We start from the raw sequence: 24,300 nt of genomic DNA on the forward strand, positions 1-24,300 counted from the left end.
TATAGGGGGCATAAGTCATCCTATGGTGACAGCTCTTGTTTTACCTTTTACTTAAATAGGAAAATTTTCCCATAGGCTTTTTTTCGATTATTAAAATGGAAAAAAATCCCATAAATAAAAGTAATGATAATAAAATATATGGAAATACTTAGGAAAAAAAGGATTTTTAATTATGTTTAAAAAAAAGTTTAACTTAATGTTAAGTTGGCACAATCCGGTTGTGACCAAAGCTTTAAAGAGAAAAATATAATTATTATTATGATCTTTACATAAGTTTGATGCGTTATTTATCTTAATTTGAAGATATCAGTTACATTTAAAATCTGATCTGTTCTCAACAGTCCATAATTTGAAAATATTGTACAAACATATAATTTCTTGCAGTTTTGTTGAGGTCTACAAAGGACAGGGTTACAACTGCAAGGTGAATCGTTTGTCTGAAATGAGCAGTTACGACTTCCGGATATTTGCCAGTAATGAAGCGGGCAGTGGACCATACAGTGAAACATTCACATTCACCACAATAAGGGCTCCACCTCCTGCATTGAAAGGTACGAATCTCTGTGGGCTGATACAATATTTCGATATTTTGTGTAATATTGCACAATGGGCTCTCTGTATTGTATTACAATATGCTGTCTGGCCCTGCAATATATTGCCCATATTTCATAGTACATGTATTATGAAGCAATATAAACCAAAACAAATGTTCATAAAGCTTTTACTGTATTTGTTACTCAAAAAGAGCTAAAATTACTCAACATACTGTAGAAAAACTTAAATTTTCTGAAGAAATAGCCGGAATGACAACACCAGCAATATGCCAACTTTTAATGTACGACAAATTAAGGTTTTCGATATATTGCAATTAATTGCAATATGGTCTATGCTATTACCAATGTATAGCAATAGGGTTGTTATAATATTGATTCAGCCCGATGTTGTTCCAGCCTTACAAAATTATTTCTATGGCCATTCTCCACCTACCTTTGATTCAAGTATTAGTGCCTGCTGTGATATGACAGAAATACAGTAAACAAATAAAAAATAAATAAATAAAAGCAACAACAAGGAAATCCAAATAAACAAAATGACCTCATTATACAAGTTTGTTGATGTCCTAATCAAGTTTTAAATACAGCCATGTTTACACCTAAAGGTGTTATTTCATTAAAGCAGGTGTGTTAAACAATTGTGTATTTATTGATTATAATATGTGTATATAGCAAAAACAGTTTTCGGAAAAATTTCTAAAATGTTTTTTAGTTCTTAGGACTTGAAATATGCTCTCTGATTAATTTACAGCCCCTAAGATTCTGGACATCAGTCTGACAGGTTGCAAAGTGGAGTGGTCTGCCTGTAAAACCATGGGAGAGGATGCCATTGTGTACAATCTGCAGTTGCAAAACAAAGACCATGAATATAAACAGGTCGGTACGATTTTACTTGAAATGATATTAAAATTCTTATCTATTGCAACTGTAGTTGTACAACAAAAACCACGAGCATAAAGCGACGTATCCAATTCGACTTTAAATGTCCGTATGTGACAAAACATCAGTTGCAAAACAACTGGTTTCGTGTCTTTGCAATATATCTTTTGATGAAAGAAAATTAATATGCTTGTTTCCGGTGATGCAAATCAATGTACATTTGTAAATGTGTGTCGTTTCAGATATACAAAGGCTCTGACTCAAGTTACTCAATAGACTTCTTACAAAGCAAATCAGAGTACCATGTCCGCGTTTGCGCGATAAGGCAGTGTGAGGACACTGAAGAGATTGCGGGGCCATTCAGTCCTGGAACTACTTTCAGTACTCTGAGCCCGGAGCCCGTAAAACCGGATCTGTCTCAGTCTGAGGAGACCAAGGTTGCTGCGCCCAAACAATTAACTGATCAACAGCTTGCCGCATTGTTTGTGTTCGGATTTTTCATTGTGGCAGTGTTAATTGCTTTCATCATGTCACAGTTCTTTCCTGGTGGCAATGGGCTTAGGGACGAGGTCTGATTATTGAGTCTCCTTGCTTCACATAGCTCGGTGTTATGACATCATGACCTAATATGGATATATTGGGTGCTGGAGAACTTGCTAAGAGAAAGCCGCCCCCGCTTTAACTGTGTTCCGAGGATTTGGGGCAAATAGGAGCCAATGCTTTAGCAGTTGCTAGCAGTTGCGCTGGCATCTCATTTCATTTTATAATTGTTAAAATATCTGCGTGATCTACATTGTGATTTCTATGAAAACATAAAATTATAACCATTATTTTCTTACTTTTATCTGATATGCTCTTATCTGATCTGTTGTTTGTGAATGAACATGAAATGTAGTCTTGTGCTGGCACTGACTATACGTTAGTTCATTGAGTAGTTAGATATGACCCGCACTCTTGGAAAAGCCACATTAATCCAGGTGCGTAAAATGTTGTCCAATTATAGCCTGTGCAGTCCATATAGGCTTATCAGGATCGACAATTTCTGCCTAGACAGAATTTTCTTGTAGGAAAGACTTATTTTCAACCAAAAAAATTCATAAAGGCGGAAAGCGTCATCCCTGATTAGCCTGTGCGGCTTGTAAGTCTTATATGGGGCTATATTTCAATCACATACATAAAGCTCGTTTTTCTTTCAGAGAGCGGTTCATATATTGTTGCTTAGTGGATCATCAGTTTTATGTAAATACTTATTATTGTTAAGTTGGGAATTTGTACATTGTTCTTTGTGGGAGTTTTTGAATAACTAATGCCAGTATATTTATACCATTCTCATATTACAATTTATGCCACTCTTAACAAGCTCCACCTTTAAAATTGTAAAATTGTATCACTATGTTCAAATTGATACCATAAACTCTGAAATGTTTGAAGGTGGAAAAATATGTTTCTCAAAAAAATGATTTTTTGTAACACGACTTTTGAGCTCACCTGAGCACGTATTTAGCTCATGGTGAGCTTTTGCGATCGCTATTTGTCCGTAATGCAGCGTGCTGCATCAACGTTTGACTTGTAAGCACACTAGATACCACATCTGTTGTCTGATCTTCATGAAACTTGATCAGAAGATTTTTCCCAATATCTTGGACGTGTTTGAAAATGGTTCCACTTAGGTAAAAACATTTCTGGGGGTGGAGCTTTTATTTTTATATGTCTATAGTAAAGCCTTGTTGACACTCTAGAGCCCACATTTATTTTCCTATCTTTATGAAATTCTTTTAGGAATTTGTGCCAAGGATATCCTGCGTGAGTTCGAAAATGGTTTTGTTTTTTGAGAAAATGGCCGCGAGGGGTTTGCAGCATTTTCCTTTTTTTGGCTATAGTCAAACCTTGTTAATACTCTAAAAGTCACATTTATTGAACTTGGTCAGAACATTTTTTGTAATGATATTTTGGATTATTTCAAAGATGGCTCACGTCTGTTGAAAAGCATGGCCGCCAAGGGGCTGGTCGTTTTTCTTTATATGGCTAAAGCAAAACCTTGTTAAAACTCTAAAATTCATATTAATAGTTCAATCTTCATGAAATTCGTCAGATCATTTGTACATTTGATAACTTGGGCTGCAAAGAACAGGTCGGTGACTGTGTATCTCAGGTGAGCAATTTTGGGCCTTTCAGGCCCTCTTGTTTAGAATCTATCCTTTTGAACAGATGTGCTGTATTTTGTTTTAAAGCTTCATTTGATTTTTGTTATAATTGAATAGGTCCGTTTACCATGTGACAATATTTTCTTTAAAACATCGAACAATAAATCTTTCAATAATTATGTGCTTTGCCAAGCTTTAAACATGAGTACCCCCAGTGATATCTCTAATACAAAGCAAACTTTATATAGTGTAATATTTTACCCCCTCTGTTAACACCCTGCAGTTGTCTGCCCTCTTTAAATATAAAAAAAATGAGTTATTGTATTCTTTAAAAAAAACTGTTTTGTTCCATAAGACATTATTGTTAATGTTTTATCACTTTTAGCAATTTTTAGCTAGGTGTTTTCGGAGAAAACCCGAGGTATTGTCATAGCCAGCTCGTCGTCCGGCGTCTGCTGTCTGACGTCCGCCGTCCGCGTCGTGCTTAAACCTTAACATTGGCTCTAAAATCATAGTACTTCCACCTACAACTTTGAAACTTCATATGTAGATGCACCTTGATGAGTTCTACATGCCACACCCATTTTGGGGTCACTAGGTCAAAGGTCAAGGTCACTGTGACCTCTAAACAAAAATAAAAAAATTCTGACAAGCTTTCATTTATTCAAAACTGCACCCGTAGCCGAGCACACCCGTTATGTGGTGCTTTTGTTAGTTTTCATTATAATGTGGTGCTAACATAAAAATGAATCACAATATTTGCAATTCATACTTTATTTTCTTGCATTCAACTTTCTAGAGCTCTGCTTAATTGGAGTTAAGTGAAATAATTGGCTCCGCACTAACAGGGTCTGTAGTGATATTTCTTCTCATCTTTGTCACTATTCTTTATTCTCTCCTGTATTTCATATCATTCATCTTACCTTGCTTGTTTATTTTACCCGTGTACAGTGAATGCATCATACTCATATTAAATGGCTCATCTATGAGTCATTACTTTATATGTGAAAGACAAACCACCATAGAAACAACGTTTTTATAAAGAAATAGATTATCTGCATGTACAAAACAATTTGCTATTTATACTTATAGCGATCCTCATGTTGTTAACATTTTGGAGGGGCCATATTATTTTCTTGCATTATACTTGCCAATGTCCATCAAATTTGATGACATATTTAAAAAAGAAATTCATATCTGAACAAACAAAAACACAACTGACTTAGAAATATAATGGAAAAATTGACTAGGTAATGTTTATGTAGTCTTTACAATATAATGCTTACCGTAATGACATAATTATACATGACTTAAAATGTGCAATATTGATATTTTTTTTTGTTTTTTCTTGGCATTACTTATTTTCTGTCAAAGGAGAAAGCTCTTCTACTTATTTTTTTCTCTATTTAATGCATCCCTTTGATTTATTTGAAGAAAAAAAAATCGCTGACATTAAACTGGTAATTCATTTGATTTAATTGTGATAAATGACTGTGAAGATTTAATTGTAAATAACGTCTTGACATTATTATACCTGTTATATGTCTGAATAATTCTGTTGCGTTATTTCGCTGAAATAATGTTGCAACGCAAGTGACATCACACAATGTAAAGAACTTAATGAACAAAATAAAAATTATAATGCAGAAGTTGATTACGAATACAAAACGCATGGGATGTCCCAGATGGGCACAGCTTAAAGAACATCATTGTAATTATGCTTTCAGCAGATAGTCATGGTTTTTCGTTACTGCTGATAAAATTGGATATGGCTTAATGTGACATTGTTGTTTTTGTTAGAAATTATTGTTTAACTGCTGATGGTGCACTGGTTTGTTTTTCATGTGTCAGATACAAGCACAATCAATGTACACTCTGTTATTGATATTTAATGAGTGTAAGAAAAGAAAGGTTTGTTGATCTCGATAAATAAATTACACATGTAGCGTAAACAATTGCAATGTCTTATAACGTTTTTCAAGTAACTCAAATCCAGCACAAAATTTTAAAATAATCATCAAAGAATGGCAGTGAGATTTATTCTTCTTGCATGACTAATCTGTTTAATACCATTTAACCTCTTTATGCACACAACACAAGACCTTAAATTACAAAAGGCAGCATTTATTCTATCAAGTACTGTTTCCCAGTTTCGGGACATACAAAATATGTGCAATGAAAATATCATAAGCAAATGTTGTACTTACCAAAACTGGTGTATGTATTGTTTGAAACCCAATTGAAAGTTCATATTTTATATGAAATTAGTTTAACAAGATATCAGCATTTTCCGCATTTTTTATGAAATCTGCTTTCAAAGCCTTGAAATATTTGAAAAAACATAAAAAAACATAACAAAATATATTTAAAGACTGTTGGGCCATCCAAAAACTCTAAAACTGTCCGCCAGTAGGGTTCACCTTGCTTTAGAATACCTTCATGTTATGGCATTTATATATCTCTTAACATACCTTATAATTTGTGTTTAAGCTTGTTAAATTTACATTTAAATATATGTTAACATATTATTTAAGATTTATTGTATAAACGCTTGACCAAATTTTAGCAATTTAACTTTTTAATATTAAAATGAAAACTTATCGCAATGCATGAAGTTTTTATTGCCATTTAAGCTATGATCAAAGTATCATACAACTTTATCTCTGATTTACAGTGCTTTATTATTGGTCTGCATACTTACATGGGTTTTTAATTTTGCTTGTAGAACACAGCAGTAGGACCTTATACATTGTGTTTGTTGAACATGCTAATTGAAGGTTGTGATTATATTGGTGTGGATAACCAAAAATGCATTATTGTTATGCTGCATGTTATAAATTGATATTGCAACAAATATTATTGTATGAGATAGCAGAAACATCTATATTTAGGATAGTGTTGTTAAGTTTCAAAGAAACTATGATAATACTTGAAATTAAGCAAATTCTTTAAGTTAAAGTTTTTTTATGAATATTTTCAAATGCTTTTAGGATGTTAAATTTGTGAAAAAATGTATATTATTTTATATAAAGCCAGCATGTGCTTTATGTTTGTGCACTATACAGTTCATTTTACTTGTACTATAAACGGATACAAATAATGTATAGTTATAATATTGTCGTTTCATTGCATGGTCACAGATTAATACTGCTTTTGATGTTCTCATCAATTATCATTGTGGACTGTCTATTCAGTTTTTGTTTTTATTTGGGGTAAATCTATTTTACAATATATGTTTCGCTTTTTAATGTGTATATTTCTTAGTAGCATGTTTAAGGACCATTAATGTATTATTTGTTATATATCTATGACTGTTGTAATACTGTTATATGTAATATTTATTTTAAATAATAGATTTTATATTCACTGATGTGTATGTTCTCCACTTACAAATGCCAATACCAGTTTTGAGAATTTGTAATTAATGCGCAGGTTATTGCCATAAAAAGCAGTTTTAGAAACTTTTTTTCCAACTTAACCTTTTCAAAAAGTCTGGTGATGTTATACTTGTCTGCGCATATTACGCTTAAAATGTTATTGTATACACCAGACATGTTCAATATATTTGTCATAATATTAAGTTATTTAATGTTAAAAGTTAACGTTAATAGTTAATAGTTAATGAAAATATTCTAGTTCAACAGCCATGTTTTAATTGGAGGAGTGATTAATGAAATCTAATTATTTTTAGTAAATTTATTTTGTCCAAGTTTCCAGTTTTAAGTTCGAGTAAAACTGCACCGTGCAAGCGGTATGTATCATACACAAAACTTTCAGTCGTTGTATATGTTGTATTCAATATTTTACAAGTGGTTTAACTGTATATTTTATCGTGTATGTGTATGTGCTTGCTTATTAATTGTCTTTGGTACAAATGAATATATATATATTATTGGACAAATGCTAGTCAATCATCATGATAATAAATAATATCAAACCATTAATCTGTGTTTATTCTAACTACTCTATCGGCGGGTACATATAACGATTAGCGATTTGTAGTTTTGGAAACAAAATCAGGTCTTAGTGTATAGGTATTGATAAACAAGGGAACAATACTTAATTAAATATGTTTATAATATAATCTTATTATGGGTGGAACTTGAATCTATTTTCAGTGTTTTACTGAAGTTATTTTGTGCACAGCATACACAATTTAGCCAGTGAAGCTTTCGTAAAATATATGTATTCAGTTTTATTGTTTAAAATTTATATGGTGATATGTTAAATTAATATGTGTCTGTGTGACGTAAGAGATCAAAGGGTCCGCCGACGCTTGCGCGAGGTTTGCCTAAGTTTTGTATGCTTTGTTCATTTTTATCTTGGTTCAGTGTACAGTTAATAGAAAAAATCACTTCACTAGATTTCACTGTTACAGTATCATTGTCGAAAGTTCCTGGAGTAATTCACTACGGTAAATCAAACGTTACTAAATGATGACCGTTATTTAATTCCCATAAATAAAGCATGAATGGGACTAAACTGTAGTCAAAGTATTGCTAGTTGGTTTGTTGGTTCCTTCTGCTTTGGATAAAAGTGAATTGTTCTATATAACTCTTCTAATAAATTGCTAAATTTGATGTTTATCTTAGGTAGCCCGGTTCTATTAAATGGGCCTTTTCACGCTTTGGTAAATTGACAAAATTGAAAAAAAGTTGTTTCAGGTTCGCAAATTTTCGTTTTAGTTATGATATTTGTGAGGAAACAGTAATACTGAATATTTACCATGCTCTAAAATAGCCTTTATATACATCTTTTGACGATTTTAAAACCTGAAAATTATAAAGCGTTGCAACGCGAAACGATTGAATAATTTGGAGAGTTCTGTTGTTGTCGTTATATTTTAAGAAACTACGAGGATCGCTTATATGAAGTATAAATTCTTCTGTCATTGTGTATTATAAACTTTCTTTTTAAATATTGTCATAAGCCACTCTGGGCGGACGTCTATTCTTTATAGCCCAATTCTCTTTAAGTTCATACAGACAGGGTCTTAAGTTTGAGCATTACGGCTATATTCCCTGTCTGCAAGTGTACAACAATGAACTAAGCATACAAATATATACTAAAATACAATACAAATACAATAATAGACTAACATACAATACAAAATACAATTTGTATACGATATTTTCACGTAAATGCATGTATACATATATATTAGTGAGGGGAGCTATTTAACCAAGCCATACCTCCACAACAAATAAAAGTTCAATGAAAAAATGCCCCATTGTTTATGTCTTTTATAGCTGATAACTCTAACATTTGATTTTCACCTATCATTTATCCTAGTTCGTCCGATCGGATGATTATTGATAGATAATGTGAGATATTAGGGGTAAAATGAAGTGCAAGTAAACATAGGATTGAATCAAAACGTATGAGCCGCGCTCTTTGAAAAGAGAGGTTTAATGCATGTGCGTAAAGCGTTGTCCTGGATTAGTCTGTGCAGTGCGCACAGGCTAAGTAGTGACGACAATTTCCGCTTATATGGAATTTTTTGTTCAAAGGAAGACGAAAATCAAGTTTAGCGGAACGTGTCGTCCCTGATTTATTTCCGTTTACCATCACCGACGAGAAGAGGATTGTTGATAATATATCCTGCGAATACTATTTATGTATTTAAAAACATATTGACAACACAAATGTCAATTGAACAAACATACTGTTATTTCATATGCATATATAATAAATAAAGCAAATAAACGCAATGCTGCAGCATAACAGGGATGCTTTAATTTATGCACGGTTCTCTTTAATCGCAGATATTAAATTGAACATTTAACGTTAGCATTTTAATTTAAGGAATATCGAGGAAAGAATGAACAATCCCTGAAAATAAGAAAATTGATAGGTAGTAATAAATGAATTAATCGTGTGTCTATTAAACCAATTTATTTAGCCTTTATTACATAAAAGCCATTGATTGGTTAAAACTATTTCGAGTTCGTTTCTTGGGTATAACCCGTACTTTGCGTCATCAGAGAATATCTTGATAATGGTTTAAAAGTTGCGACCGGACCTTGGCTCTACATATCGCCAGGCGAACGATATACATTCATAGCGCAACACCAAATATTGGAAGAAAATACCAAACAAATAAGGCGGTTAGACAATTTTTCACAAGAAATAATCCTTAATGGTATATCCGATGTGTAATGACGTTGTTGTAAAACCAATTTAAATTTCCTTTCTAGCGGTTTTACAAAAAAGATGTCTTTTATCTCACGATTACTTCGCTTATTATTAATTTAGCTTGTGCGTGTTTTTACATATGTATACAAAATCACTTGTATGAAATTTGCTTTGTCCTTTTTGTTGTTTTTACGAACAATGTCAACATAAAATTAAGGTGTCTATACAAATGCTTACATGTAAACGAGTGGTTATAAACAATAGTGTTTGGTTTGTATCAAATAATGTCATTTTGACAAAACAATGTACATTTTTAAAAAGAAGAACACATTAAAATTATTACACGTTTCATTTAATAGTTTGTGTAAAGCTGTTTTACAAAGTGGCAACCGGACGAAGAAATGAAAATACAAATTAGAAAACGTTTAATTGTGGTTGCTATGTATAATGGTTATCTTTGACATTATATTTTATATACGCCTAATGTTCACAGTCTAAATAATCATAATACTATTCTTCTTTCATTGTATAACGTTGAAACAACACGAGCGAAAAGAGAACTGCAAAGTACTTCCTAGATCTATATCTATGTCGCCTTGAAATAAATTAACAAATCATGCATACTAAAAACAAAAGTAATATAGCATTGAAACACAGTATCCAAGCATTTCGATTTTCATGATACTACATACACATATATGCCTTTATTCTAGGACTGATACTTTTTATTGTTTTTCGAAAATTTCTATTAAGAAAAGCATACGCAAAATGATTTATACAATTGTTAATAAATATAAGCCGATTAAACACTGTAAAAACAACATATTGCTGCGAATCATTGTAAATAATGTTTGGGTACAGTATCGACAAAAGCATGGATAGTATGTTCGTAGTAATGAACACAAGTGAAAGAATCAACAAAATAAGCGTTTTATACGGGAAATTCTTGATGACATGTTGGGAACGATATCGACTGCGTGCTCTCTGCACGCTATGTTTTCGATGAAATGATGAAATAAATGACGTCAACGTCATGAGCCTGTCGAGTGTGCGTGTGCGTGGCGACCGGCGATCCCTAGCGGCTGTTGCTGCCTCTTCAATGACTTGGTTTATCTGTTGATGTTGTGATAACTGTATTTCCCCACGATCTAGACAGTTTGCAGGTCCAAAAAACGGAACATCTGTTTCGGATGCAGCCGTCTCTGATGCGTTGGGTTGCTCGCTTTTTTGAGTCGCGTCTTGATGCGGCACGTAGTTGTCCGGCTTACTTTCACTTCCAGTTAATCCTGTCTCAAACGCTGGACTAGAATACAGGAGGAGATACATTTGTCTACTAATTGGAATATACAGAGCTATTGTAGTTACTGAAACACCAGCTAAGAAAAATCATTTCCAAAGGGTGTCTTCTAAATCGCACAGCGATGCTGCAAACGTGTATACAACCGTTTTAGTGCGTACATGTTTGTCTTATCGTTTGTGACTATATCATGTATAACTATGCCGGGTATTGCCACTACTACCGAGATTCCAAACGTGATGACCGCACACAGCTGAAGAGCAAGACTCTGGGATATCTGTCGCTTGAGAGGGCAACAGGCTCTCCGGTACCGATCAACGGAGACGACAAGAAGCGCCAATGAACAAGAGAGGGCACCCCACATGGTGATGAAAACTTTTGCTCTGCCAAGACCAACACTCGTGAAGTTGAAATAGTTCCGATGTTTTGCGATCTCCGACGGCAGGATTAGTGCACAGCATATCAGGTCTATAACCGCGAGAATTATCACGATCACCCGGAAGTTGTTTCCTCTGTACACCCGTCCCAAGGAGAACACTATTAACACCAGGACATTTCCCATCACGCCGCACAACATAAAGACTCCAAACAAAATCGCCACAGGGAGAAGAGCGTCCGCGTATTGTCTGTTACGTTTGAATAAAGTATTTCATGATGTTTTAAGACAATGGTATGCTGTTGTAGTTTAAAGAGAACAAACAACCCATGCTTGAAAGCTAAAATGCGTCTTACATGAGTTAATTTATTTGTCGTTTATTTGCGCATAACGGACCCGTTTCATTAAAGAACTTAAGTTGTGCGTACGAATTCTGCGATTCTTACGAACTAACGTTCTAGCGCTAATTCCTACGAACGTTTCATAAACTCGTTCGCAAACTTAAGAAATCTTACGAATCTTACCAACGTTAAACCAGTCTGCGTTATTTAATTGAAGGTTTAAAAAGACGGTACATTAACATTTGGCGCCATTTGTCAGATAATACAGTGGACCCGCGTTTATCCGGAAACGTCCGTTCCGGCAGAAATTTCCGGATTAATGTTTATATATTTATGATCAACACTTCGCAAATTATTAGACAAGCAATAAACATAATGATAACGCTTATATTTAATTTTCATTTTTTAAATAATTGTGAAGTCGTCGGCCTTAGTAACGTGTTCGCGTTTTAATTGTATATATTTAACACTAAATTTGATAAAATGTGTCTTTAATTGCTTTACTTTGTGTTGTATGTAATTTGCTTAGTGTATTCTACAGTTGGTGTGTCTGTAAATGTTGGTAGGGTTAATTTCAAAGCCCATAACATAAAGCTGAATCTATATTTCTAAGAGCGGATACGTTCTAGCCGGAAGTTCAAGATTTTGGCATTCGAGTTGCGAGATCACGTGATCGGGATGTATAATAGCGACGTCTACTCTTATCCGGATATCCGCTAGCAAAGTAGATCCAATTCATAATTTGTTTAAAGGGTACCTTTTAGAATTGTATGGCTTTCATTCATAACGAAGTATGCAGTCATTAAAGCAACGATGTTACTGAAAATTCGTTTACATAAATTGTAATTGTGTTAATGTATGCATTATAATTGCAAATGTATACGTATGTACATATGTGATTAGCGGAAAACGGCCAGTAGCAAGCGACAATACAAGGAGGTGGCACAGCACAGACATTTCCTAAATAATGATGTTATCTACATGAAATACTAGTCTGACGTAGGTATTTACACAAGTTATTGTAAAGGCATCACATGTGCTATATTGAGAATAACAGGTTACTGTCCCATCGTTTTTTAATATATCAGGCGAACCTTGGAAAAATATAACGGCGAGGCTTGCCGAGCCGTTATTTTATTCGTGCCGAGCCTGATATATTACAAAACGATGGGACAGTAACCTGTTTTTCTGTTTATCATACCAGATTTTTTTATAAAAATCTGCAAAACAATCCTTTTTTTTATATTTAAAATGTACGGATCCCCGCTGATTTTGCTGATCCGGCTTTAACATGTTGACATACATGTAGCAACGGCGTTCGAAAAGAAGACACGAATAATCGCTTATTTTAAACATCGTATAGATAAAAAAGTTGTTTGCACTACGAATGGGAAGAGTACACCCGCTTTAATTATAAACGTCTTGAATTGGAGATCAGGAATGGACTGCAGCGACAAATTTAATCGAAGAACACACTTCACCGAATAGTTTGGAGACGCCATTTTGGAGATGTGTACTGAAATTGACATTTTGATGATGGTGTCAATATTGACATATGCGTGTTAAATCGTTTGTTTAAATAATTAGCATACAGTTATCATTTGTCTTGACTTTGTGTGCCACACTTGCGAGTGCAATGACTATATCGATATTTAAGATTTATTGTCCCATTGATGACGTCGTTAAACTTATGTAGTGCGGGCTGTGTTTTTTTTTTTTAAATAAACGTTTTTGTGATTTATGACTTTAAACTAGAATAAAATATGTATGTTCTTGGTATCAAATTGTTTGTTTTGTTGAATCTGATTCATGTTGATAGAACTTGTTGACTTTATTGCGAATCCCACGTAACTCAAAACATTGACTGTTATAAGAACTTCCTGTTGACCATGGTATAAAAAATATATCAGGCAACGTTATATCGGGCAGATATCAATGCGGTGGTATGATAAAAGTAAATATGCCCGACAGGCCGGCGATGCATATGTTATTATTTGGACATTAACTAAGGTAAACATTCTGAATTGATTAGCAATATTTTCTTCAAATAATTTCACCTTCTACAAAAGCAGTTTGTCTAATACTTAATGAAGTCGAAGTCTGGGCCACCTTCAAAGCAAACACAAAAAGAGATTTTATCCGGTAACTTTAAAGGGTATCGTGCTTTGACAATTGCGTATTATAATAAATGATGAACATTAATATTAAGTGTCCTACAAAAATAAATAAAGGTAAACATAAAACAGTACAGCCCTAAGATATTTTGCGTCTATAACATTCTCATCTTAAAAAGTTTGAAAAATGCACGAGCAATCACCGCAATAATCAGGTAGCTAAATACAGAAATTTACAAAATAATCACATTCTGTGTTTACTGCATTCCTGTATTATTGTTAAGATAATATTCAATGTGAGACTTGCAGTGTAATACCTCGCACGTTAACATACCAGTTAATGGACGTAATTTAATGAACATTGTTTTATATACATGTCTAATAGAAGGAAAACAATATAATAGGAAAGTTTTACGAACATTAGATTTACAATAGACAAATCCAACATAAGAATACATGTACAAGCTCCTCTGAAACATGGACAGAGATTTCTAAAAACACTTCGATATTGCGTATTAAGTTAAGAAGCTTGTAGACGATCGGTGTGATGCAGTTGATGATGTGCATGAGACGATAGAAGACGGAGAACTCGACATATTCTTCCGGTTTTGTGTTTTTGCATTCTGGATTGAGAAAAGCCAATACCATCAAAATAACGTTTTTGGTAACAAAGATCAATAGGAGAGCAAACCATATCAGTGTCTTAGGTATTATCCACATTTCTATACAAGAACATTGTCGTAAGAAAGTCGTACGTCAAGAATCGTCACGTTGAATTGACGATGGAAACGATGACATCGTAATTATTTGTTTCAATGTGTTTTGTGATGGCGCACTTTCATAAAGCTTGCGGTCATTACTGCCCGACACCTTTGTATTCTGATGTGAAATCATTTCTTTATAATTCCGGTTTGGTGGAATTGTTTTCTAGTAGATAGAAAAAATATATAATATAAATATCGATTTAATCTATATTGAACTGTTAAAAATGTAGGACTTTGTCATCGTTAATGCTTGGTCGAGTTGTGTATGATTAAAAATGGAAACATATCGTTTGTGTTTTATTGATATAGGAAATGCGTTCTTTTTCCATCGGAAATCGTACGTGCGTTTGATTATTTGTTTGTAATTGTTTAACTTGTTTTGTTGCGTACTATGTTTTTATCTGTGTATTCATCTGTTTAACTTACGTTCAGGATATGAATTTATAAAATCAATACATATTGAAAAGACAAGCACCTCTTCCACGATAATCGTATTTCATTTAATTTAATGCCTTTATTTAATATCGACATTTCAGAATAAATAACACAATGCATGCGCATTGGAAATAACAAAACAAGCGTGCCACTTAAAACTAATATACTACTAGTGATATAAAATGGGCATGCTGTCAGATTCATCGTAAAGAGAAATCAGCAAGCCCTAAATGTTGGTAATATACATTTCAAACAAAAGGGGGGACGGCAATTTTCATTACGCAGTAGCCGTTTCAATAAGTTGTACAGAGCTTTTAACTCATAACCGCCTAGTATGTTACATAAATTAGCCAGTATTCCAACAGTTTTAGATTTGGAGCAGGTCATTTGCAGTCCGCGCAGGCTAAGTAGGGGCAACACTTTCCGCCTTAACTGGAGTTTTGCTAAGGCGAAACTTGTGTTAAACAAAAAAAATATCACAACAGCGGAAAGTGTCGTTCCCCGTTAGCCTATGTGGACTGCGCAGGCTTATCTGAGGCGACACTTTACACACTTGCATTAAACCGCCTTTCTCATTTTGTTTTCTTACTATAAACATGCAAAAAATGATATAAGAATGTAAGCAGTGGACATAAGCTTGATATGCTGGTTGCTGATATCGTAATTTGGTGGTTTCTGGTGACTGTTTTGATGCTATGTTATTGATGGGATCAATTTTATGTAAAATGGCATTCTCCAAGCTATGGTTTCATATAAAAAATGAATATAAATGTGGATATACATGTAACTCATTACACCAACTTTGTCGGAAGATCACGATGTATTGAGTGGTTCAAAATGAAAGTAAAGTACATAGTCTGGACGATTTCGAAACGGCATTTGTAATTTGCCTGACGAATTCAATAACAAATAAGTTCATAATTATGTAACCCGTGCATCACTCACAAATCTTGATTAATTTGTATTTTGTATGTATACATTTAAATTCTCCGTTCGCCACGTGACGTAATGGATTTCCGGCCAATGAAACACTTCGGAGATTCGCCATATTTTGAAAGTCACCGTACTCAATAGATTTAATATCGTTATCTGCAAAAATTAGTTCTGTCAAGTTAGACAATTTCCATACGGAACTTGGTATCCGTTTAAGGTTGTAGCCCTTCATGTTTAAAAACGATAAGTTCTTATTTAACAAATGGTTCAAAGATTCGTCTGAAATATAGCTAATTGGGTTTCCTTCGAAACTAACATTTTCAAGGCGATATAAATTACTAATAACATTCGGAATAGCTGTTAAATTGTTTATAGCAAGAGACATAATTTTTAATGTGTCCCGCACGCCAATAAACGGTTGATCTATTATAATTTTGTTACCCAAGATCGGAGTCGGATGACAGTCAGTGAAATGTAATTCGTCAAGTGCTTTAAGGTATTCAATGCCAACAGGTATTTGGTGTAAAACTGTGAAATATGAAGATATTGCAGAGTGCTTTCTAAGCCATGAAAACCACCGAGTAACAGAGTCATATTCAACCCAATCACAGTAAGCTTCCTAAGTTTCCACAGATGACCCATGGTACTTGGCCAGTGTTTCAATGCGGTTTCGTGGCCTATTGTTAACGAAGTAAGGGATGAACTTATGTCGGTCAACACACTTGCTGTGAAGCCATCGTAAGATATATCCTGAGAAACACCCATCGTCAGTGACCCATCAATCGGGTTGGCATGAATTTCCAGAACGGTCAAACAAGGAAGAAGATTGACACCGTCAGGAATCGTTCAACAGAGCTATCCAAGTTGTTAAAATAAACGCAATTCTTCATTTTGACGTCATCACGTTCAAGTAAATAGCGTGTTCATGTCAATACGAATATCATGAACCCATTCATTGAACACGGTAATCAACAACCTGTTGCCGGGTGTTTGAATGTATGGTTTGATAAATCTGTAAAAATCACGAGTGAAATGATTATCATAACAGAAATAAAACGTTCATTTCAGGATTATGAACAACGGATTGCTTAATACAATCATAGAATATGCACCGCTATAAGCAAGCCAAATATTGTTATTATATAAATTATAAATACTATAATATAAACAGTATTAGATATAAAAACAACCCACAAAAGTATTTAAACGGCCGCGGAAATTAAGGAACAGAAAAAACAACAACAGTGTACAAAACATGAAATATCGTAAGGCCTATAAACTATTGAACGCGGTAGATTAGATAAGGGAAAATGTCATGCAATTGTGAAATGATGAGGCATATTTTTTAAATCTACTCTAATCGTACACATTATATGGTAATTTTTTTTTATATTATTACTTGTTTTCAGCAATTGCATATAAAATTACTACTAAATAACTAATACTTTGCTCGCCTAATTTTAATATGGGTATATATTCTCGTGTAAAAACAAATGACTCTTTATAAGATTTCTGAAATAGATAAATACTTATAATGTGTCAAATATAATCAAAACACATCTGACGTGATAAAATACATGCATAACGACACATTGGGATTTATATTGCCGGTAGAAATTTTTAAGAGGACTTACCTTATCTGGTGTTTAATTTGCTTTTCCAAATAAACAGAGACATCAAGACATGTCATGTGCGAGTCTATGTCGCGAAACGTTAGATAGCCTCAAGTATACCAAGTCGTTGTGCCAGGTTACTAAAGTGGAATGTTATCTATCAAAAGGGGGAAATCTTTATTTGTTAAATATGCAGAATAAAGAACTGCATTAGTGTGTGAATTTAACGTATATAATTAAATGTATATATATACATTCAGTCGCGGGAAGCATGGTGTTTAAATCCTTTCGAATGTATAAAAACATTAAATTTAAATACGAAAATGCGTATTTTATACTAAGTTTACAAAATGGAAACTTTAATTATTTCTTGTACAGTAAATGGGTTCAATCATTTCTCCTTTATGATAGGGGTTAATATAAACATACGCGTTATTTATATGTGAAATTAACACAGTGAATTAGTACAATCATTGCATGCATAGTAGCTGTATACACATGCTGTATAATATATATAATGACTTAATAATATTAACATCAGTTAATTTTATAAGAAACTATAACTTCTAATATGGATTAAATTATTGAAAGAAGTTGACAACGTCTTTTAAGGGCCATGTCGTCATTTTCCCCTAAATAACACATTTATAAAAAAGTAAATATGTTATTTTAAAGAACTCCATAAGTTAAAATGTATACATTCAAAAAGTATGTTTGTTATTGTGTTGAATTTTCTTTAGTACAATTTGAACTCACGCCTACGAAAATCGCATGGCGGCGTCTTGTTTACTAGAGAGGAGACCTGTTATCAGAGAGCGGATGCCTTTAGGGTTACTTCCCGTTCATTTAAATGCAACAAAGAACGCTTAATACTCATTCTGATTTTCCGATTGAAGATTGTCACCAGAGACAAGTTGTAATCATTCAAGCTTATATTTTATTTAGCGCTAATTAAAACGAAACATATGTGTTAAACGACCATTTAATAAACAATGTATTCACCTAGGATATTCCCATGCAAGTCGTCGGTTCTTATCAAAAATGAATAATGAAAATAACATACAAGTTCTATCGTTACGCAGCAAGGTAATTACGTGGTTATTACAATTCTCTAAAGAGCGCAACTGATGAATGAATTCCATCTCAATGTCAGTTTGACTGTTTTCGAACGACGCAACATGAAAATTTCGGGTCGTAAAGTAACATTATGTCGCAAAATAATAATACATTTTAATTGTCTAAAATAACATTGCTTATTCGTTCTGAATCATATCTTACTCGCAACTAACGAATACAAATTAGAACCGGCTTATATATTTTAGAGTGATTTTCTCAAAAGGATCGGATTCATCAGGTATGGCTGATATAGAAGTAGTAAAACTCCATAAGTCGAAGATTATTCGTTCAACCACTTTGCGTTCTTTATTTAAGGAAATTGACACATAGTTGCTCAAAGATAAAACTCATAAGAAATCACTCGACAAAACCAATGAATAAAACAGCAGTCACTTAACACAACAACTTAATAAAACAGGAGCCACCGCATTGAAACGGTCAATGCCGAGCATATCACATGAAACTGGTTTTAGAGTTCAAACGGTCAACAGGTCGAAACATCTACAAGGAATCTAGGTAAAATACAAAGCGATTATAATCCATTAATCGTTCGTCATGTCATACATCATACACGCGCTATGTAAATATCATTTATGTAAATACTTAACCTCCAGAACATGCGTAAGAGGAAAAATATTGCTCGCATCTTTATTGTGTTATATTTCAGAAAAGTAACCATTGAGGACAGTACCATACTATACATACAGCCCACCAGATAGCAACACTAACTTAAAAATGTTGTTACTGTCATTAAATGATCGTTGCATGTCATTGGGGTGAACACTAGATTTGTGTAAAGTAGCGTGACTTTTACGATATATTCTCTCGAATTTCGTATTTGCACGTATTGTTTTAAATGCGACATGTGCACAAACTAACAAATACAATCGCCACAGTACAGAATGAAATGGTGGCATATGATAAACATTCAACAAAAAGTGTTTCTTTGTGTAAGTTTGGTCTTAGCAAATTCATCCTATTAATTTTCTTGTGATACGGCAGACGACGCCTCTTTTGTTACCTATATATATCAATTTCTATTTGCAAAACTGTCGATATTACCAATTATATACTGGGTCAAATATAAAGATGCGCATTTCCTTCACTGGTAAATTCCCTAACAGGCCTCTGTTCTATTTGTCGTGTTCTGGAAAAGACAAATTTAGACATATCTACGTGCCACGACCTAGCAGAAATTCGAAACGGTCACCTGTGAGAACTATTTATCTGACACATTGATAACCTAATTCTAAAATCAGTACCTAAATTTAGTGTCATTTCAAGGACGCTACATGATTGCAACGTGAGTTTGAGCACTTTTAGTATTCCTCCAAAACAATTAAATATGAAACTTAAATAGTTGTTGTGTATTGGTGATTGCGCATAGAGGATCATATGAAACGTCAAGAACATGTTAACTTGATGTAACCATAAAAATCACACACTGTTTTGGACCTAAACTCGTCTACATTTGTCATCGTCTGTATCGTTTTAGTGATTGACAAACCGAATATTATAATTTTCTATCATAAAATAAAATGTATTTCAACTTTATGTACTGAATTATATTTTCAGAGAAATAATAATAATAATAATGCATTGCTTTAAACTTATTTTAAATATTTACAATGGATACGCTTAACCCTAATTTCAGTATGATGAATCGGCATGCATTTTCGTCTGCTTTACCGATAGAACGTAAATGCAAAAACAGCTGTCAAAAAAGAGATTAACATCCAGACAATCAAACACATTTTAAATGAGACCGAACCTCCCATATCTTAAGTCTACCAAGGTGCGCAAGTAAACAGATGTTCCCCGGGCAAGTACGGTGGCCTAAATTGCTGTGTGGCCGTAGAAGTCGAACTTCCTCATTGATTGACCCGAGATAAAGCTGTAAGGTCATTTGAACAAGACAGTCTTATCAACTTAGCCGAGACATAGTGGTTCACGAAATTAAATGAGAATCATAAAACTACGTGCAAATCTTGCAAAAATGTCTTCTAATACATGTATGGGTCATTCGAAAGGCATTTGAAAGTCTCCAACACACGCAAAAATGTTGTATGTAAATAAATGTTTTTAATCAGTTTCATAATCTCTAGTCCTTTCCTTTAAGCTGATTGGATTTGGAAGGTTGATTATGTCTTGCCATCCTCATCCCATTGATCCTACACAGATTACCCTGCACCTGTCCGTACAGATTGTCATGCAGGCTCGCTCGCAAGTTCCTGCTAGACATGTTCCTCCTGTGGTTATTTTATTCCTGGAGGTTGTGCCCCGTCGTTTCGTCGGTTTCTCCACAGTTGTACGTTTGATACCGAACGACCGAGAATGTCTTGTGCGTGTGGTGGTTTGATCTGATTTGCCTCTTCACATTCGCAAGATGAATACCTGATTAATACTGGATCGTTAGTACTGCATTTATTGTCAAATATGTGCGCAGGTGGTTTGTGAAAGTATTTAGAACGCAGTCGTAGTTTGACTGTGATTGTAATACCTTGTTATACAGTATTAAATCTTACACCCTTTACTAAACGCTAGAAACCCATGTTTTCCTGACAACGTATTCTAATTTAATACGCATTTAATGAAAATAATACGTTAATACATCTAAAAACGTCTTAATGAATATATTAATAAATTGAAAACAGTTTCGTTTTTACGAAACGGATATTAACATGCGAAAACAAAATCTGCGAAAAAGAGAAACGAACTATCAAATTTAAAACAATATATATATTAATGAATTTTAATATTTATTACCTAACATAAAACTGATACATTTAAAATCGATGTGTTTTAGACAAAATGACTATAACTACATTAAAATTAAATTCTGTATATAAGTGGAAGTCATTACACAAAGTGACGAATTGCATTTGTGTTTATTTTATATTACCGTAACTAATTCGCGAACAAAGGTAAAATAAGAATGCGTTTCATAAGAATCATTATTTCAGTGTAGTAAAATATTTTATATTGCAACCAAAACGGCTTTCTCGATTGAGATAACACTTTTGCGAATGACAGTGAGTTCACATGTAAAGGCGTGCACTACTGATATGTAGCGTATAATTACCGCGTATGCTTATAATTATAAAAAACGTAAATAACACTCAACGCCTTTTACGTTTGATAACCATTTTATTCAGTACTAGTTACCCTGCAAATTTTGCAAGCACGGCTTTGAGGCGATAATTAGCCGGACACATGTTTCACGCACGTGCCCGTGCATTTGAAGACTTGGTTATCAACGTTGAAGCCAGGGCAACTTGTAAGGCGATGGTTCGCGTAGTCAGTAATGTCCCTATTGATCGTCTCACAGTTACCCTTGAAAACAAACCAGTTAACCGTAACCAGCTTACAGGCCGCTCAGATTCGATATCAAGACAATTTATCCACTGAAATTTAAGCACACGTTTCGCATTGAGTTAAAGTTACTAATACACAATGTATTTGTGTAAACTTCGAAAACAAACTAACAAATAATTGCCTGCAGCATTATAACAGAACATAACGAAAATGTGTACCAGGATCTCCAGATGTTTCTCGTTGACTTGGCATTTGTCCATCCAGGATTTCACCCAGGTCATGTCACACGTGCAGTCAATTTTTGCATTTACTAGACTCAGGTGTTCCAGTTTTCTGAGGTTTTTAAATGCCCTGGAGATCTCGGTGAGGAATGTGTTCTCCAGGCTAAAATTCTGAATAATAAACGATTCATCATACTAATAATCAATAAAGGAAACATAATTTAACATGCACATTATTCAAAAGTGTTCGTTAATACGCTTGCGTCAGTTGATTATTAATAAACCATTTTGTACTATAATAATATCAAAACAAACAATAATACTGTACCAAAAGACTGTTCAGTCCACAAAGCGAGTTGTCCGAGATGTAAAGCAAAGGGTTTCCGCTCATGTCTAGTTCGCGAAGTTCAAACAGATTCTGCAGGTCTGTGCTCTCTATGCTTCGAATGAGGTTGTTTGACAAATGCAGCTCTTGTAGGTTTTTGAGGTCAGAAATTGCACCCGGAACTCGCTTTAAATCGCAGTCCTTTAGACTCAGCATTGTTACGTTGGCCACCTGCAGGAGCTTGATTGCCTCATCGCTGACAAACTCAAGATGATTGCCGTCCAGGGTCAAACTGTTCAGAGAAGGTAATTGCTGAATGCCTTCAGGGAAAGTTGTAAGACTGTCATTCTTCAGACTAAGTACCTTAAGAGTTCCACCGATTGCTGCAAAAGGGAGTGACACCAAACTTGCGTCTCCGAATGGATACTGCAGGTTATCAAGATGAAGCTCTTCTAGATGTGTTAGAGTTGCAATAGCGTATGGCACGGATCCTACGGGAAGATTCTCAATGGTAAGTTTTGTCAACGTCCTTTCAAATCCATGAAATGCACTAGGGGGCCAGTATGGAATGTTTACACCAGCGACCACCAATTCCTTCAATCGATTGAGATGGGACAGACTTTGTGGCCATGAGTTGACAATGCTAGAGCCGAACTTGAACGTAGTGATAGAATCACCAATTTGCTTCATTACTTCGTCAGTTAGACCATCAGTGCCACCACGGCCATGACTCCCGGGTGTGAATCCTGGTATTGGGTTCCACCTTAGATCAATTTCAGATATTGCCGTTAAGACGCCGATATCAGCTGGAAGTGAAGTAAGACGGTTGTTCGCCAAATTGAGTCTTTTTAAAGACAGAGTTACTCCAGAGAATGCACCGGCATTAATGGTTCTTATTTGATTGTTAGAAAGATCAACCTCACTTACATTTAGTGCAGCAAAAGAATTGCCAGGTATGCTACTAAGGCTGCTGTTTCTTAACTCTAAACTTGTCATGGTCGCCCCTACAGACGTAAATGTTGGGATAGCCGTAAGGCGCTGACTGTCACATGTCAGTTTATCAACGGTACAGGCACATTTATGGACACCGATAATAGGGCAGTTTTCCCCGTTGATAATCCGAGCTACTAGCAAGGTGAATATTGTCTGAAATAAGATATTATAATACGAAATTAATATTTTAACTTCGTCAATGACATATGACAAATGTTAAAATATTATGAAATTGTTTCCGATTATAAGTAATATAAACGAATTTATTATATACGAGCCATGTTGTTTTCATTAGTTTTCTTCGGAACAGAAAACAAAGTAATAAAGGAATGACCAACAACATAAAAAAGCAAAAAAATAATAAAACCTACCGCAAAGATCATTTTGTCTTTTGTGATGAAATCTGAATTCCTTATCATTTTCGTCTAAATACGTTATCGCGGATTCACGTTGTTCTATTTACGACGGGGCTTTTACGTCGTTGAGTGCCAATTGTACAGAATAGTGTAGATGCAGATACTTTCCTTTAACAATAATTGATTATATACACGAAATTTAAGGCTCAATTTTACAATTTAAATTATTTAACAACATTCGATTGTCATACAAGATATAAATAAAGAATGAGCTTCGAATCACTTTATCATTTATGATAATATTTCGCTCAAAGGTTTGCGCGTATTGATTATTTAATACACATACTAATTCAATGTACATTTAAATTGTGTACGAAGAACTAATATTC

General features: G+C 34.1%; 2 protein-coding genes and 1 long non-coding RNA gene across 8 annotated transcripts in view; 1 reads left to right on the plus strand and 2 right to left on the minus strand.

Annotated features, from left to right (window-relative positions):
- Positions 1–7,521, plus strand: part of LOC127850535 (fibronectin type-III domain-containing protein 3A-like) — a 134,341-nt gene extending 126,820 nt beyond the window's left edge. For all 6 annotated transcript variants that reach the window (XM_052383645.1, XM_052383648.1, XM_052383646.1 and 3 more), the window contains 3 exons: positions 385–551; positions 1,306–1,430; positions 1,676–7,521. In XM_052383645.1, coding sequence (XP_052239605.1) covers positions 385–551; positions 1,306–1,430; positions 1,676–2,008 — 625 coding nt within the window. In that variant the 3' untranslated portion in view covers positions 2,009–7,521. The remainder of the gene's footprint in view (positions 1–384; positions 552–1,305; positions 1,431–1,675) is intronic.
- A 1,577-nt stretch (positions 7,522–9,098) lies between these two features.
- LOC127850549 (uncharacterized) lies at positions 9,099–17,731 on the minus strand. The gene is made up of 2 exons (XR_008035344.1): positions 17,607–17,731; positions 9,099–11,015 (listed from the first exon to the last, which is right to left on the minus strand). It is a non-coding gene; the product is annotated as an uncharacterized LOC127850549 (long non-coding RNA).
- A 4,097-nt stretch (positions 17,732–21,828) lies between these two features.
- Positions 21,829–24,071, minus strand: LOC127850539 (leucine-rich repeat protein SHOC-2-like). The gene is made up of 4 exons (XM_052383655.1): positions 23,927–24,071; positions 22,566–23,708; positions 22,235–22,408; positions 21,829–22,034 (listed from the first exon to the last, which is right to left on the minus strand). Exons 1-4 carry the CDS (start codon positions 23,972–23,974, stop codon positions 21,903–21,905), a joined length of 1,497 nt encoding a protein of 498 aa, XP_052239615.1. The 5' UTR covers positions 23,975–24,071; the 3' UTR covers positions 21,829–21,902.
- Between the last annotated feature and the right edge of the window lie 229 nt (positions 24,072–24,300).

The sequence above is a fragment of the Dreissena polymorpha genome, chromosome 11 (assembly GCF_020536995.1).
Source record: "Dreissena polymorpha isolate Duluth1 chromosome 11, UMN_Dpol_1.0, whole genome shotgun sequence".
NCBI classification, from domain to species: domain Eukaryota; kingdom Metazoa; phylum Mollusca; class Bivalvia; order Myida; family Dreissenidae; genus Dreissena; species Dreissena polymorpha.